General features: G+C 34.6%; 1 protein-coding gene across 4 annotated transcripts in view; it reads right to left on the minus strand.

The window, feature by feature from the left end:
- Positions 1–19,098, minus strand: part of RBBP6 (RB binding protein 6, ubiquitin ligase) — a 31,488-nt gene that overhangs the window by 10,875 nt on the left and 1,515 nt on the right. For 3 of the 4 annotated variants that reach the window (XM_070484676.1, XM_014829747.3, XM_070484675.1), the window contains 7 exons: positions 14,606–14,705; positions 11,814–11,850; positions 7,363–7,407; positions 4,988–5,076; positions 4,776–4,872; positions 4,249–4,388; positions 1,331–1,503 (listed from right to left, as the gene is read on the minus strand). In XM_070484676.1, the coding sequence (XP_070340777.1) occupies positions 1,331–1,503; positions 4,249–4,388; positions 4,776–4,872; positions 4,988–5,076; positions 7,363–7,407; positions 11,814–11,850; positions 14,606–14,705 (681 nt within the window). Of the gene's footprint in view, positions 1–1,330; positions 1,504–2,469; positions 2,581–4,248; positions 4,389–4,775; positions 4,873–4,987; positions 5,077–7,362; positions 7,408–11,813; positions 11,851–14,605; positions 14,706–19,098 lie in introns of those variants that run through there. The other variant, XM_070484677.1, reaches the window with a different exon arrangement.

Here is a 19,098-nt window from a genome sequence, read left to right on the forward strand (position 1 = left end):
ACTTATCACTAATTATTTCTATTCTTAGATTAAGAAACTTAAAAGTAAAATCTCTCGCCGATAACACTCTTCCCTAACGTCTCTACCTTAAGAAGTTATGGATATAATTTAAAACCACCATGTAAATTGGGAGAAAAAATCACTCTTTCCCAGATACTATTTTCTTCACGTAGCTAGCAGTTAGAATATTAAAGGAAAAAAAACAAAACAAAACCAGAAATAAGAGACAGTCTAGAAAGAGAGAGAAACTCTATACAGCTAACAGGGTTTTAAAAAAAAGCATCATAAGAAAAAGGCATGAAAAAAAACGGAAGCATTATTCAGCTAAGGAAATCAGAGACATAACACAGTAGGTAAGAATAACACTCAATTATAGATTCACTGATTATACTTCAGTGCAGTAAAAAATCCAGTAATAAGAAATGGTTTGTTAAACCAAGGTCTTAAGTGATCTCTTCTTGACTCTGGTCTTCACTGAAGAAGCCCCAAAATAAAGACTTATACTCCAAAACTATCTTTAGAAATGAAAAAGGTCAGAGCAGGATTGAGCAGTGAAATTTTCAGATGATTCCACTGTAATCTAGGTAAAAAGGGATAAATTTAGGTAAGTGGCAGAAAAAAACCAAGTGGTAATATAAATAATTAGGAAAAAAAGCCACAAGTAATCACATAGCAAATGTTTACAGAGAACAGTTCTCATTACATTTAGGAATTACAGAATAAGCTATTTTTCACAATCCAGGAAAGGGATTTAGGTACCATTTAAAAATACTTTCAGAATATGTGAGGACCGAAAGGTTTTTAAAATTTTTTGTATCATTTAAAACATACAGGAAACAAAAGTTCTACATTTTATAAAACCTCAGTGCAGTCACCCCAATGAACGTACAGAAGGTGGTCAATTCTAACATTTAAAAGGACAAAGAGGCTGTTGTTTAAAAAAAAGTGTAGCAACAGAAATAGTTATTGCTATTAAATGCTCATTGATAAAGTTATCAATTACCTACATTTCATATTTTATTATAAAACAAACAATGTCACTAAGAGCCTTTCCCAGTAAATACACACATTCTAAAATATACGTGGTCTGGCCAGCCCTGGTGGTCTAGTGGTTAAGTCTGGTGTGCTCTGCTTCAGCAGCCCAGGTTTGGTTCCCAGGCATGGACCTACACCATTTATCTGTTAATGGCCATGCTGTGGTGGAGGCCCACATACAAAAAGGGAGGAAGATTGGCAGTGGATGTTAGCTCAGGACAAATCTTCCTCAGCATTAATAAATACATAAATTAAAATAAAATATATATCTTCAAAAGTTCAATATATTTCTTACATTCATCACAATAACTGTTTCCACAGCAGGGAATGACAACGGCATCAGTCATAATATCTTTGCAGATGAGACACAACAATTCATCTGGGATAGGATCATCTTCTTCTGAAGACGACGATGGTTCCTCTGGTAAGAAAGGTGGTTTTTCTTTCTTCCCAATTGCATATGCTTCTCTGTAAAAGAAAGTTTTAGTATTTTAACATTGTTAAGAAGGCAAAGTATCTCCAAGACATTTGTTTTCTACTATACCGTAATGAGAACTTATAATTCAGTAAAATGCCAAATTAGTTTATATAAGTGTAATACCTTCCAGAACAAGGTAGTTATTATGAACATCCTCCCCCGAAACAGGACATAAAACAAAATCCTCAATAAGTGTAACAAAAGAAACAAAGAAATGCTATAAAAGAGGCTAAAAGGATCTTAGAATCCATAACTCTAAGAACTGAGGGCCAAAGAGGTCAAGTTCAGTGCCACACATTCAGTCCCACAAAGTTACACTTAAGTGGCAGGAATTTGAACTTAGATATCACAACACTCAAATCACAATATTCTCTACCTTACTATGTTTTTTGGGGATGAGGGGGGAATATTTCCCATCCACAGCCTAACAGTTCCCAAAATCTGTGAAGGTACTAGAGTGAATGCCATAACATGGGAAACTAAAATTGGTACTGATACTACACTATTAAGGCAGATAGTTCTAGAGAAATATGTCACCAACCACGCAAATAATTAATAGCCAGAATTAGACTTCAAATCCAGTGATCTACTTATAATTAGTATTTTAAAAGAGAGATTAATCTATTTATAGTCAATTAAGAAATATTAATGGCTTAAATGATTAGAATCTGTGTTACAAAAATATAAAGTAACATCTCATTAGACATTTTGGGTCCATTTTTTGTGGAAATGCACTTTGTAGAAATGTTGGATATTAAATATATTAAAAATCAAAAAGCAAAAATATGCTATTCTCAGACTCATCACCAGTGCCTCCAACACTCCCACCTTCTCTGTAATCAGGCAAATTTGTAAACAGGAATTCCTAGGGAAATCCTTTCTATTTCCTTTAGGAACAGGGTGTGTCTATCTCAAGGCTGAAAATGGAAGACTCTCAGCTGGACAGAGGAGGGTACCTTAGGTGTGTTATTTGTGTTGCAGTTGCTCCATAGACATCACCACGATTCCAGAAATAAGTATCAATTTGCTTATGCCCCATTGTTCCCAATTTGTGAAAGAGGAGTCTCCCACTGCCCAAAAGAGAGAAAAGAAAAAAAAAAAAAAAGAGGAGAACAGAGGATAGAAAAAGAAACAGAAGAAGAGTCTGAGTTGCTTATCAGTGGTGTTAGTGGAGAGGGTGAAAGTTTCATTTAAAATATTTGGGCTCCCATTTTCCCCAGTATTTGCTGAGTGTTTGGCACAAATGCGCTTTTGTATTTCAGCATTCAAAAGCAATGAAGTTAATTATTAGTTAGGGTTCACAGCTGATGTTAACTTTTCCAACACAAATTTCTATTTAAATACTTTTACTTCCATACATTTTTATATTATATGATGATGAAGCGGTCTGCTCTTAAATTGTGTCCGTAAAAATCATTAATTTCAACCTAAAGTTGTTTGGAAGCATGTATGAAATGTCTGAATTAGAAACAGTATAACAAAAGACTATCTAAGATGAACCACAAAAACAGGATGGTGACTGATAAAAAACAGATGGGGGTGAAGTTGAGAAAGTGAACAGGGTTAGGAGTTTAGGAAACATTAATTGTTATCTGAAAATAAAACACTGTATCTACTAAAGTCCACACCCCAAAACACTAGATCTCTTCAATATCATTCCGTAACACAGCCATTTTCATTGTCCTCATCTGCTCACTACGTGACATTTCAACAATATAGCATGAAGCTGAGGAAAACTGTGTTCTTATATATGATTTTTTTGTCATTGAGAATATGGACATCTATTCTCTAAATTGATGTTTCTCAAGGTTATGTCCTGAGGATCCCCTAACCTCATAATCTTCCGGAGGTCTTGTTAAAAATGCAGAATCAGAGTCCTATCACATAAGCTCTAAATCAAAAAATGGGAGCAGGGGACCCAGATCACTGAACATACTCTTGCAAGAGATTCTTATAAACAATAAAGTTAGAGAACCACAGTCCAAAGGAACACAATATCGTGTGGTATATTGTGAGTTCACAACTGTTGATGGTATTCAGAAAGGTAATTAAATATATTAGTAAGAGCAGATAAAATTGCAAGTTATCTAGTTGAACTATGCCACTAGGTTTTCATGTCTATCCACTTAATTAAAAAACAAACTCATAAATTAAAATCTGAAAATACATTATAAATAAGCATTAAGCTATAGCTTGCATAACTATAGCTGATCTGAACTAACGGTTTACAAAATAAACCATACTTTAGATTCTTAAGACTCACACAGTATATCTAAACTTATTCAAGATACCTCAGTATTCATTTATTCTTGGCACTTAAATTTGCCTTGACATCTTGCAGAACTTTTATTCTTAAGCCTCTTGTTTCTCAAAATGATTAAGATATTTGTCTTGTTCACTTAAAAAATGCAAATAGCATATAACATTATGTGAGAGTATGTACGTGAATGAGGAAGAAAGCAGGGAATGACAGAAAAAGAAAAAATTAGAAGACTACAAGGGAAGTGGCACTAGGTGATAACAAAAATCCCCAAATCCATTTTAAATTTGCTTTAAATGGAGCAGACTGCAGCCTCATTCTTAACACAGAAATGCAGCACATGGAGACTAATAGTCTTGGTATACAATGTTCACAAGGAATCCTAGTAGCCAAGATACAAGCCCAAGATTAAATAAAACACTATAACCTGGACTGACTGTAGTCTCCACAGGCGGTACCTAATTTGAATACTTACGCATCTATAGTTGGTATTGCGTATTTTCCAGTGTTGGTAAGCATTGCACCTTTCATGTTAGGATCTTTCACTTCCATCATAAAACTTCTGGGAATTCCAGTGCTCTTTTTAATTCTAGGACCAGATTCAAAATTCTTATCCTATTTGGAAGGGAAAGGAGAGAAGAGGAAGACAGAAAGCAGTTACTTTTATTTAATGTTAGCTAACATGCAGTGCTTACTGCCTATACTACTTGTAGTGCTTTACACATATGATCTCATTTAATCCTCACAACAGCCATGTGAGTTAAGTACTACTATTATCTCTCTTTCACAGAGAACAAGTAACAGGCTTGGAGAAATCAAGTAACTTGCCCAAGTTCACTCTGCTATTAACTGGCAGAGCCAGGCTCTGAAGCCTAGCAATTTGGCTCCAAGGGCTGTGCTCACTTGCCATTCTAATAGAGAAGGCAGTATTTACCAAGAAAAATAAGATGGCTAAGAAGTAACTGTAAGAAAAATAAGGTATACTTTGCGCTTTGCACTTACCCCATTTGTTGGGCAATTCTTAATATAATGGCCAGGTTTACCACAACGAAAACAGGTATAAGATGGAGGCGGTGGACCTAGAGGTTTCTTCATGTAACTGCAAGAGAAAAAAAATTACATGTACACAAAGACTTGAACAAATAATGCTTTTGACTGGGGGGGAGGGAACCCACCCCAAGGTACCTATTAGTGTAAAGTATTTATGGACTTACTTGATTGGGTCGTATTCATGGCCAGATTGCGACATCATTGCTTTAATTTTATCTTCTTCAGAAGCATTGGCTTCAGCCAGATTGGCAGTCTGTTTAACAGGTAATTATTTGACACACACATTAGAAACACATTTAAGACCACACAGCCAAAGACAACACCGCTCATCCTGTAAAGAGCAGTATCTAACCTTACATAAAAACAGTATTTACATGTATAACTTAGAAGAGGCACTGGGAGTTCCTTAGGTCATTACATGATGTTTGAGTGTCTGTGGGGCTGAAGAAAGTGCTTCTGTGGGCACTCAAACCTTAGACCCTGTTTGTACCTTACATTAAGTTTTGCATACTCCTCCTCTAAGAGTTAAAAACTGAGATTAAGGAAAGAAACACTTGATGTTTTTAAACCTTAAAAATAATTCAAGTGTCACAGCATGATGACTATAATTTATACTTACAAATTGGAGGTAGGGTTGGGGATAAAACATTAAACACATTATGCACAGATATTAAAGGCCAGAAGGCTCTTTACGTAGTGGTGTCAGTTTCAAATTAAGTGTAAAGCACATGCATTGAGAGTTGATAATTTTTAATCCAACTCTCCAAAGCTTTATGACCTTCATCTTTAAGGTATTATATACAATAGTCTAGATATAAGCAGGGTCTAAGGGAGTGAATCCTAATAATTTGAATTTTCAAGCATCTAGCACTCATATCAGCCATTCATTGGGTTTTATCTTTACATTCATCCACAAAACAAGCAACCAGTTTTAACAGTTTATTGTAATTTTATATACAGAGAATGCTTAACATTAACAGAGCTTTGAACAATGGCACATTTACAGAAAACTGGTTTACAGATGTTGAACAACTAATTTGTTTGAACCCAAACATTAACTTACAAATAGTTAAAAAAAAAAAATCCCCCAAACCTCCAAAACTCCCCAACTGTTTCCCACAAAGAAACAATGGTAGGAATAGACCAAAACTCATATATGGTCCTTACAGTACATAAGAATTGACATAGTGAACTATAAACCACTAAAGATGTTAACTCTAGGCTAAATCACTTTGCATTAGAAAATTATGAGGATGGTTTTAGCTCATTTTATGTTTTAGAATGATCAATTTTAATGTTTAGTTTTCCCAGAAGAGGAGCTTAAAAAGCTATATTTGTTACTAGGACATTTTCTGAGATACATTCTAGGGGAAAGGGACACAACCTGTAACAAAGCCAAGGACAAGATAGGGACAGCACTAATGGAAAACTTATCTACTCAATCTTGGTTGCTAAATTTGGTTTTACATTTCTGATAGTATGGAAAAAAGGATTTTTGGAAAACTAGAAAACTTCCTTGTTCGCCCTCAAAAATCTGCCTATCCTGGGGGCCAGCCCCGTGGCTGAGTGGTTAAGTTCACATGCTCTGCTTTGGCGGTCCAGGGTTTCAAAGGTTCGGATCCTGGGTGTGGACCTGGCATCGCTCAGCAAGCCATGCTGAGGCAACGTCCCACGTTTCACAACTAGAAGAACTCACAACTAAAATATACAACTGTGAACTGGGGGATTTTGGGGAGAAGGAGGAAAAAGAAAAAAGAAAAAATCTGCCTATTCTGCAATATTTGCCTTTTACTTTTTTAAGACAAGATTTGCAAGCTAAATCTATTGTTTTATAAAGTAATCCATCACTAGTGCTTTCCCAAACAAAAGGTACACATTGTTGAGCAGAAAATGCAAGCAATCTTAGAGCAAACATGGCATATACAATGATTTCAGGAGGTAACAATTTGCCCCTCTGCCAAACATACACACTGGTATATTCCTGCAAACAGCTTTATACATTTACACAATTCATGTAGTCTGTGTTCAAACAAATTAGGTTGTTTAAAACTTCTCCTAATGCAGACAGACTACAAGTCTATAGCATAAAGAAACAATTGTATCACATTTAAAATGTTGACCTTCAAGGGATCAATTCAAATATTCAAGAAATAACCACACAATCGTCCATATAAAGGAAAGCTTCTATTTTGGCTGCTTAAAGTCAGTCCACATAATTTACAGCCAAAACCAGGGAATTCCTCCAGAACTTTGTTAGTTTTCCAATGTATAATTAAACAAAATGTTTGAGGGAAAAAAACGAGTAAGTGTAGCTTCATGTGTTTCTTCTGTCTTGAAGATGAACACTCCAACATTATGGTGAGGCTGACAAAATACGCCCCCTATCTTCTCAAAATGGCAACTACTCTTTACAGGATAGTAAAAAATATGTACATTGTTTCTGCAAAATAGCTCCTCCCCCAACCCCTCTTAAAATAACTGTTGCACATTAAAAAAATGTTAGAAAAAGATTTATATTTTCAAGAATATATATATATACCTTTGTAAGCTGGGCCAGAGAAATAGACGCAGAAGAGTCATCAATCTGTTCACAAAAAATTAAACACACATTCAAGTTCCACACTGAAAACATCTGGAAGTGATCATTTAGTCCCTACTGCCACTTAATGTTCAAATATTGGGCATTTTCTTAGAAATTTTCTAAAGAATGTTATTTTCTATTTTAAAGCTGAAAGTGCAGCTCACCCTACTTTATCCTTCTCTACCTATTTCACATACAGTAATAAAGGCTAACAGTTGAGGAGGACTCAATTACAATGAAAAAATGGGGTAAAGAAAAGTCTATCGAATAGGAAATCTGCTCAGAGTGGTGACTAAATACTACTAAATTAGAGTCCTGCGTCTGTCAATGGTCTCAATTGGATAATGCTCAAAACAACGTACACTAGAACAAAGAATAAGAAATCCTTCTAACTTGCCTGGAACGCCATTATACAACATTGTAAAACCATGCAGCTCTTTAAAGGCTCAGATAATTGCTTTAACAAAACAGCTCCCACATAATTGCTATTTTTCTCTTTTTTTGAGCATGTGCTTCTCAGTCTCAGTATGTTTATTCTCCCGCACATAGAACAACAACAGCTTCTTGCCAAAGAAACCGCAACTGTATCAGGGCAAAGATGTTAAGCCCAAAATGGAGACACAAAAAGTAACCTGGGGAAAGGGCCAACGGCTGTCATGTATGATGATGGACTTTAATATGTAGAGAAAAGAAAGCTAATTTAATCAAATGGAGCAAGTATTATATATGAAGGATACAAGAGGGCCTTAAAAAAATGTATTTTCACGAGACATTTTAAAATTTTTCATTATTTCATCCCGAAATTATTTTACTATCAGTTTTTAAAAAGTGTACATGTATGAGTATATATATATATAAGTATACACACACACATATATCTTTAGCATGTAACTCTAAAGATATAATTTCCCTACAAGTGTACCAAAATGAAAACATTATTAGCTTCCCATGTAGCAGGTGGTTTGCTTTTCAGCGTTATGAATTTCTCATGCATTACTGGTCAGAACTCTTGTTTAAAATGGAAAGACAGATATCTGGATCAAAAAAAAACCCAAAGAAGTGAGTCTTCATCAGGTATTTTTCAAGTATTCCAAAGAACTAATAATATTAAAATAAAAGCAGCACGACTTAAGAGCAACAATAGAAACGTAACTGGCAATGCCCATCACAGTAGGAATTCAATAAACGTAAATACAAATGTTGGCGAAATTTAAAATAAACCCTATAACGATCTTTGGGTTTTAAAAGTTAGTTTGACGGATCTTATTACTGGGAGGCACATTTAAACAAAAGGTTCTTAGCCCCACATTGAGGGACTGTAGAGTAACCCTACGTTCCATATAATCCACCAATGGCTTCTCACTCTTGCCCAGCTTTGAAATATTCTTTCCTTAAAGAACTAATCTCAAGGGGTAATTAAAAAAATAAACCAAAAAACCCCCATAAATATCCTATTTTTATTCAGAATTAATTCTGACCTATTCAATCTACTTTCAAGAGGGTTACATTTTACATCAACCAGGAGTTAAGTACCAAGAACTGAACAAATTGCTCTCAATCATAATCTATGTTTCTAACCAATAGAACAAATTAATAGCCTTCAGAAATAGACCATTACTATCTAGAATATGAATACTGATCACTTCCTTATAAAGAAAGCAATCAGTTATATTAACTTTCTCATCACTGGAACTACAAAACTAGCATTTTTGGTTCTTCCCACTGCTAACACTTAAAATATAATTGTCTTTTTGTTCTTATGCTGGGCTTTCTTGTCCTTTCTTTTTAGCTTTCTGTCAAGTTGTTACTATTATCATATATTTATTGAGTTGAAAGTGGTTTCAGATATGCAACGGCATCTAAATCACTTTTTCAACCAAATAATCACTATAGCACCTAAATACCTTATAATCCACAAGGAGGTCAAATTTATCACAAATTTACAAAGGCATCCAATTGTTTTCTACATATACCAACGTACCAGGTACTAAGAAATAAGCAAAAAATGCTGACAAGGAATGGTTTAAAAATGATGAGGAATTTATACGTACTAAACATCAATAAATATAGTAACTCTCAGATACTAACGATAAAAAAACCCTGCCATGTTAAAAAAAAAAGTAGTCTTCAAAAAAACTGCATCTCTAAGATGCACACCGTAGACATCTTAAAATCAACACAGCTCCACACATCTAATTTGTCGTCTTGGTTCTGGGAGCAAGAATCTGAAATCTTTTATGCCAACTATAGTTGCTTGAAATTCAAGGATCCTACAAAATCTAATTCTGATGTTTAGTTAATAGGAAGAACATCCAGCTTTGGAGTCCCAACATGGAAGGATGACTAAATAAAACAAAGCTGAGGAATACAGACGGAAACAGCCATCCTTGATTGGAGTTGGCTTCAGTTACCAAAAATGTACACACATTTACTTTTACTATTTGGAACTTTAAAAATCTGGTTTAGCAACTCCGTCTTACTTTGGTTTTGTGAATGTGTACAATACAAGTGATTCTGAAGTCTCCTAAGACGGGTACTACTATGCTTGATGAATACTTTCTCTCTCCATCCTAAATGTCAGCAAATGTACCCCAAGCAAATAAATGATGGGGATATTAAATTATCTAATGTCTCGATTTCAGATAATTCTACCTAAAAATTAAAGCCATTTTTAAAGTAGTAAAAAAAAAAGAAAGAAAAGAGAAACCTAATTAAGTGTAAACCAAACTGCTTCTTATAAGTGTAATACAGACATGCCAGGGAACACACAAGGCTAAAAGAATGTTAACTTTATTTATGAACATGTGATTTGTGTTTATACACATGCTAATAAACAAAAAGGAAATAATTGTTTTCAAGAAATAAAACTTCATCTGAATTAGTTTAAATACTATATAAAATGTACTTTACACAAAATGTGTTACATTAACTACTACAGTCACCAGGATAGTCAATCTAATTTGTGCTAGCATTTGGATACATAAAAATCAGTTTTAAACCAATCACCAGCAAAACAGAAACTTGGACAGTTTTTACAGCATTATGCTTAAAAAAACTCCACAGACCCCAAAAGAGGGAAAAAAAACCCCGAAACACTAAGAGTTTTGATCTTTCAATCACTATTTAGTTCCATGAGAACTAAAGGCCGTATACTTTAGAGAACAAGTCCAAAGTTCAGATATTCTATGATTTCATGTTTAAGATCCAATGATCCAAGGTTAGTGAAATGCCTGATACACAATTAAAGATCAGTAGTATTTAAAAAGGATAAAGTGAAACAGCAAGCAATACCCTTGAATTCTAAATGAAGATTTCAGACATCTTGTATTGTGTACAAATCAAGCCTGAGTAGTAAAATGTTTAGAGAACCACCGAGTTTACAGTACCCAATTACTAAAGACCTGTGTTCTAAAACAGATGTTTCACCCCACAACTTAGGAATGCCGCTACCTTTTACTTAAGAGCTCAAAGTCAAAATGGTGTCATAATTAAAGTTAATTTGTGATAATAAAAATTAAGATCTTACCCTGGGTTAAAAGGAGTTACCTTTAATAAACTACAGCTTTCAATGAGCTTATAATTAATGCAGCATTTTAATGTCTTATGAGAAAGAGGGAAATGTTTTAATCTGGACAACTGAGCAGACTAGAAGTCAAAGACTTTGCATTAAAATTTGAAAACAACGTACTCAATTGTATAAAATCAATGAGACATTTATATACTCATGGGGGGCCCAATTTCAGGTTTCACTGTGTAGTACGGATATAAACAAAGAATAGGAGCTCAAAATTGTCAAACAAAGCAAAACTACAATAAAGCTGCATCAATGGTCTCTGGAAACCTCCTTTCTATGATGTGTCTGAACTTGAAGAAAGCATCAAACTTTAATATAAGCTTTGCATGTTGCTAACGCATTTTTGAAAGCCATCAATCAGGCAGAAAAAAAAAACTAACAAAAACTAAGTGATACAACGTGAAAATGGCAAAATATACACTCCAAACATTTTTTTATTGCAAGAAACAAAAAGCACACAACAGCCTGTACATACATACAAAATACTAACTATAGACAGACAGATGTAGAACATGTTATCATGTTCATTAGTGTAAAACCTACACGATCTAAAAAGGATCATACATTAACTGTACAACACAGTGTCATACAGGGAGAATGCTATATTTAATAGGAAACAGGGTTTTGGGGGCACAAATTACCCATTTCTACAAAATAAGTGTGCAAATTATGCTACATATATCCATATTCAACTGAGCTGTCATCAAAATACATTTTATTTACAATATGCACTATGATCAGTTGCATAGTAAGTTCTAAAATGATTTACTTCACTGCTACATTATAAAGGTAAAAGCAATGTGTAGAAAAAGTGTGAGATTGTGTTTTTACATACTGCTTTTGAAGTTCCCATCACTGGTTCAGTTCGACTTCTAAAAAAGAAAAACAAAAATATTATTTACCTATGAGCAATTATTTATGAATTTTTGCACTAAAATATCTTAATACATATCTCCAATCACACATTTTTGGGAACACGATTTTCCTTTGATACAAAGGTTTAAAAACAGCCAATTTCTGAAGCAATGAATACACTGCTTTGATTAATCTTTACCACCTTTGAACAGTTTAAGGTGCATCTGTAGTTTAAAAAAAAAAAAATCCACATTGGGGAATTCTAGAATAGATGTACCTTGCCACTTACAATAAACATTTTCTGAAAGGTAGTATGAGGATTTTGTTATGCTAAGAAATTTTGTGGTTATTTAATAACTTGAACATTTCTATTATTCCCCAGTTTTTTAAATAGGTACAGATGTAAATTTTTACACATCTGATTTTCTTCAAGCAATACTACTATTGTCAACGTTTATAATTTGGATCTTTGAGAAACTGCTGTGCTCCAAAAACTAAATTTCAAATTCAGAAAGGTGGGCTGATAGTTACTTCAAACATTTTTGAAAGTCTCAAATAACAGTAACCAGGCCTAACCCTGTAGTGTAGTGGTTAAGTTCCACATAGTGGTTAAGTTCAGCGTGCTCTGCTTTGGCAGCCCAGGTTCATGGGCTTGGATTCTGGGCGCAGACCTATACCACTCATCAGCCATGCTGTGGTGGCGACCCACATATCAAATAGGGGAAGACTAGCACAAATGTTAGTTCAGGGCTAATCTTCCTCAGAAGGAAAAAAAAAAAAAAGGACCAAAGATTGAACAAAAATTCTAACTTCCAGAAAAATGCAACATAGTCTGACAGAATATTTTAAAGAATGAGTTAAATGATTATGGAGAATTAGACAAATCTATTTTTAAAAGTAAATACAAATAAGCCCAGGCAGAAATTCCTTTAAAAGTTCACACAGGAAAAGGGACAGGAGTTGAGTTGCTAAATATAGCCTTTAAACATTTAGTTTTAAGTTTATGCTATCCTGATTATGGAGAAATGTTAGACACCATCTAAAAGGAGTTTCTAAGTTTGTGCACGATTTGGAAGTCCTCAGACAAAAACGAAATTTTCATTTTCTAGTATTTGCTCAACAAACTCAGAGGCATTTTACATGACCAAGGAAATCATACACACAATGATTTCATATGCAATTCTGTCTAAGAGGCAACTTATTGTGCCGTGTCCTTCAAATAGTTCTCTCCCCAAGAGTTTCTGAACATCACAAAATCTAACGAAACTGAATGTTTGCTATTTTAAAAAAAACACTTGGTTAAGCGTAATTTCACACTAGACTCTAAGAATTAATTCTTTATAACTTAAAATTATATTAAGTTACAAACTCATAGTTCACTAGTATTTACAGAAAAAAAAAAATTCAGCTTTTTAAGTTGTTACTATACAGAAAATAGTACACAAAAGGACCTCCAAACATTAAGATATGGAATATAACTTTAAAGCAAACTAATGAAAATAATCTTAGAATGAATACTTGCCCACATGAGGCAAAGCTCCAAGAAATGACTTTATTTTACCTCAATTCCAAGAACACATTCCATTTCCTAGGACTGGCAAATTCCAGAATTTCTCAATGACCAAACTCAGAATTTGCCAAACTGTTTCAAATAAGGTTACCTAACTTCTAAGTAGAAATCACTACCCTTTTTAAACAGCCCAAGATGTTACTCTTTTCACATATTATAATTCTAAAACCATTAACATTGCAAGAAAGTAGAGAAAGATAAAGATATAAAGTTTTAATCCTGCCTTTTTAGTGATTTTCTTAAGCTCTAGACTAGTCCTAGGATATTGCTCTGTTCTTACCCCAATAACAGGCATTTACCATGTGCCAGGCACTGTTTAATTCTTACAACTCTCTTGAGTTAAGTACTCATATCCCTATTTTATTTCGAGGAATCTGAGGCACAAACTTTAGATAACTTATCCAAAGTCACAGAACTGGTGTGAAGCAGTAAAGAGTCAAACCTAAGCCTGATTCCAGCATTTGTGTCCATAAAGCCTACAAACTTAAGAGCCTCTCAAAAAGAGCCCCTTATTGATGAGGAGCAAATGTCAGCACTACTGAATATTCTTGATGCTGTCAGAATATTTAGGACAGATCTCTTAAGACACACACATTTTTATAGTGAAAAAACAGGAAAAAAAAGAAAGTGTGTAGACAAATAAAACCAAAGAAGAGCACAGATATATCTATTCACTTATTTGAACATCAGTTTCTTTTTTTTTATGGAGGAAGATTAGCCCTGAGCTAACATCTGCTGCCAATCCTCCTCTTTTTGCTGAGGAAGACTGGCCCTGAGCTAACATCCATGCCCATCTTCCTCTACTTTATATGTGGGATGCCTACCACAGCATGCTTGCCAAGCGGTGCCATGTCCGCACCTGGGATCTGAATTGGCGAACCGCGGGCTAGTGAAGCGGAACGTGCGCACTTAACTGCTGTGCCACCGGGCCGGCCCCAAGAACATTATTTTCTTGTCTTTGTAAATACTGCCTATATAGAGCAAAAATTCTTCCTAATAGCTCTTACTCCTAATTACAGGTTAACTTAACTGGGGGAAGAAATCAGGAAAAAACAAACCAACTCATCCTCATAGTTTTAAGGACTGAGAAGATATATTAATTAGGGTAAAGAAATGAGTTCAGTTCTAAAATATACTTGTTCTTTCTCAAAGTATAAAAAAGTCTATTTTGAGAAGTTAAATACATGAGACTTTATACTTACATAACATATGTCTTGCTTGTAGATTTGACACCTCCAATAGGAATTCTTCTAACAATTACAGATGAATTCTTAGGAATGAGAGCATTATCATCAGTATATTCTGTAAATAAAAAGAAAAAGAGTTGAATTTCTATTTGGAGATTTGGGTAAGTCTCAGGCCTCAATTAGAAAACTTCAACCAAACATAAATCTTATGAGAAATGAACTTAAATATAAAAAAGCCTTAATAACTACATGTTCCTGGCATCTAGATTACTGATATTCTCAGAACAAATATCCAAAGCCATAGGAGCCTCTCTTCAAAGGACATCAAAGAGTGTCAGCAGGTTCTTGGCTCTGGCACCTCTACTTTTGTGGAACCCCAAATCTCGGAAAGACTAAGTCATTCTCTAGTTTATTTAGCCAGTAATGCCGAACATCTGAACTATGAGAAAAAGTTATTTAGAATGAAGAAATTCTGTCTCTCCTAGCCCCTAAACATGAATATTACTGGGGAAGACAGACTAAAAAAATTATGACACGTTTTGAATACAGAAGAAAGGGTTTTAGAACAAAAAGTTAAATGGGAGATACAACTTTGACTAGAATGTTGACCCAAGGAAGGCCCCTCTGAGTTTTGAGAATTAAAGGCTGAGAAGTCAGCCAGACGTGCAAAAAAGCTGATACAGAGAAAAGAGGTGAAAAAATAACAAAAAAAGGCCAGACTAGCTGAAGAAAATGAAAAGAATGATTTGAAATACAGGTACAAAGGTACAGATCATACACTGATTTATATTTTGTTTCTAAGTACAACAAGAGGTCATCGAAGGATTTTAAAGAAAAATGATGACAATTTGATTTATGTTAAAAACAAAAAAAGATAACTCTGGTGTCTAAGTGGAGAATGAATTCGTAGGGGAACAAGAGTAGAAACGGTGATTAATAAGGAGGCTGCTGCGGAGCCCAGGTAAGAGATAATGATGGGCTGTGCTGGGCTGTGACAGAGAGAGAAATGGAGAGTCAGTTTTGAGGTAGAAACACTAAGGCTTGGGGATGGACTGAATATGGGGTAAGGGGATGCAGGAGAAAGAGGAATCAGGCATGAATTCCTGGATTCCTGGCTTAAGCAACTGGATGAACACTGAGAGCACTTTCTGAGAAGGCCGGGATCCTATTTTTCTACTCTTTCGACTGTTACTTGCGATACTTCTCTCAGAATGAAATTTAAAAACTGGACCAATGAATTTAACTATGGTAAAAAGATTTATTAAGGAAGGAATTTGTAAAATTACCAAAAAGAAAAACAACCCACCACAGGGAGAGAGAAAAAATGTACCCATCTCCCTTAATCACGCAATCAGATATTAAGGTCCACTCTTAAGGTTACTGAGTTTACCTGCTTTACTTAAGTTATTCAGCACCAAGTGGGTGAATATCTCTGTTCTTCCAATTATTTCAAGTTTATCACATATGTATGCATTTTAAGCTTTCATATATATATATATATATATATATATATCTCAGCTTTATTATTTTAATCATGATACTATTAGGATTCCCTGACATAAACTAAATTGTTCAGGAAAACTTAGTATACTTCAAGTAGTAGGCTCTATCTCACAGTATCCAACTAGAGTGATGCAATTTCCTAGGTTCAGGCATACCAATGTAAGACTATCATCCTTATCTTGGATAGTTCCTAATCCCAAATTCCAAGCAAGCTCTGAGTAAGAACAATTGGGAGCAGGGGGATGGAGGATCTTTAAAAAGTAAATTCTAGAAATAAAACTTGCTGTCAAACACCTGACAGAAAGTTTCTGAATATGTAACAACTCTTAAAAGCGTTCACTGGGGGAAAAAAGAGCAAATGTGTTCACGGTAGCTTTCCAAGACAATGTATTAATTTGATCAGCACAGTACTTGGTCAAACTAAAAGCCAGGTGCCTAACGCTAGCTGCTCTAATTGACCTTTTAAGTATCTGAATTACACTCATGATTTCTTACCCTTAAAAAATCTCCCTAACCTCCTGTTAGCTTCAAAGGACTCTTTCTATAAGCCAGCATAATTTCTGAAGCAAAAACATGAAGATCATGGATGGAATGAAAAACAAGATGAATTTCAGAAAATAGAGAAAGATTATAAGTCTTTCAAAAACACTTCATCCTCAGCTTCCAAATCTTTCACACTAAGTTCAGAATGAAAGCTGTTTTGTTGTTGTTTGTGGGAGGAGGGGAAGATGCAGAAAAGTAGGAAAATAAGTTTATATAGTAAAGTTATATATGGAAAACATAAGGTCATTTGAGATTCATTTTGAAACATGGTCTAGAAATAAAGAAGCAGGATTCTTAAGTCTAAAACATGAAATTCTGAACTAAGCATTTTAGGCTATTCAAGATTTAAGGGTCTTAAACCTTGATGGATCCTGACAGAAATGGACAGATTTCTGAAACTGTAAGGAATGTTTTATAGAAACACAGCAGGTTAGGTAATTTAAACATTAATTCAAACTAAAGTGATCCAGTTCAGCATTCCCTCCTAAGCAATCTCCTAACTATGAAGCTATAAACATTTATTTTTTACTCTTTAATTCACTGGATGGTGCTTAAACCAAGTGGCAGTCTTACTCAGCTGCCTTATGACACTGGATCCTATTTCCCATAAAACTCAGTAGTCCCTTACTCTACTACTATCTCTTACTCTGCTCTTACTTACTCTGCACTATTATCACTGACTATCTTTTCCTCCCCTAATTTGAGGACTGCATAAAATGCACATTTTCTCCCCTGAAGTTCCTTCTCTAAACCAATCTAAGATCAAAGCTTTCTCCAATAAGGACAGTTCACGCAAATATATAAAAGAAAATATGCTGGTGGGCAAAGCATTTCCCTGGCCTTCAGGATTTGTAAAAATAATGTACCACATAATTTCCTCGCTTAGGAAAAAAATAACACAATATCACAAAAATCTTAAATTTGTAGACAAGAATTCCGTCAATCGTATTTATGTCAGTCTTAACAAAGTTGTATTAAATTATTAGGTGGACAAAGTCCAGCCCCAAATGATTAAAGCATGTAACACTCCATTAAAATATGAAACTTGTATAGTATACGATTACAATTGCCTTAATACCTCTAATTTCTTTTATGTTCTCTTTCCTCTCTTTTGTAAGTACCATTAACATACCACGATAGTCTAAATTTCTTATAAATCCATCTGTTCTGTGAAGTGTGACTCTAATACTTAAGGGATGCTTTTGGTGGCTTTAAAGAAAATTTCCTTAAGATGTTTTCTTGAATAAATATTTTAAAAAGCTGTTTCTCAACTGTTCATGACCACCAACAATGCTGCCTCTCCTTAAGTAGAGGGATGCTACACATAATTACAATTACCAAAGCCTCACATGACGTGTCCCTTAGGTATGACATGTTTCAAAAAAGGGGGAAGTGGAGAATATTCTTTTATGTGTTATCATGTGAGTAAATAAAGTTCCTCCTTAATGAACATTTTTGAGTCATGATATACCAGTAGTGCTGTTCCTTAACATAATACAATTATACTTATTTCTGGATGTAAATAAAAAACGGCTCTTTTACACCAGATTTACCCTACCTGTCAAACCATAAGCTAGCAGTGCTCCCTCCATTTCAACTAAAAGAACCAATGGCACACCTTATGCCAAATTTAGTGATCAATAAAATATCCTAATCTAATCAGAATTTCACTTTATTTCTTCTCATCCCATCAATAAAACTCAAAAGACCAACCCACTGAAAACTACACATCAGCATTACAGTTCTGAGAAAAAGAAACCAAAACAAGTTCAGAGTCAGAATTTAAAAAGGGTGTTTGTCATATTTTCTTATCTGCGGTTAAATTCTCAATATTATAAAATGCTTTTAAAAAGAACTTAAAAAGATTTCAATCAGTGGTTTATCTGTACTCATATGGTAGCAGCCTACAATTTTTCAGTATTTTAGTATCAACATAATCATGTAAAGTCTAGCAATTACTACTTCAAAAAAAGAAAAATCTGTACTTTTGATCTTTACTGAATTGCTAAATTTTTTAAGAGTAATGTGATGAACTCGGAGCTCAACTACTTAATTATTGTATTACTAATACTGGAATTTACACACAAAAGTGGTCACCTGAGAACATAGCAAGTTCCAAAAGCAATTCCAACATAAAAGACTAGCTGGATTAAATCTTCAAAAATATTAAAGTGAGGATCCCTTCTCAACAACGCAGACAACTCCAAAATAAAAATAAATAAATAGGGAGAGAGAGAAGAAGGGGAATTTGCCATTAAACCCCAAAACGTAGGTTTAGAAAGTTGGAGAAGTTATCTTTATCGCTGCTTTAAGAAACAGGCAGCCTTGCATGTGCTCTCCTCCCCTCCATCGATGAAAAACAAGTTAGCAACCGGGCACGAGGCAAGCAGGCACCCAAAGAACCTGGATAACACCGCCACCCTCTCCCACGCAAATCCTCATTTTCAAAAACAATTCAGAAG

The sequence above is a fragment of the Equus asinus genome, chromosome 14 (assembly GCF_041296235.1).
Source record: "Equus asinus isolate D_3611 breed Donkey chromosome 14, EquAss-T2T_v2, whole genome shotgun sequence".
In the NCBI taxonomy this organism is placed as follows: Eukaryota; Metazoa; Chordata; class Mammalia; order Perissodactyla; family Equidae; genus Equus; species Equus asinus.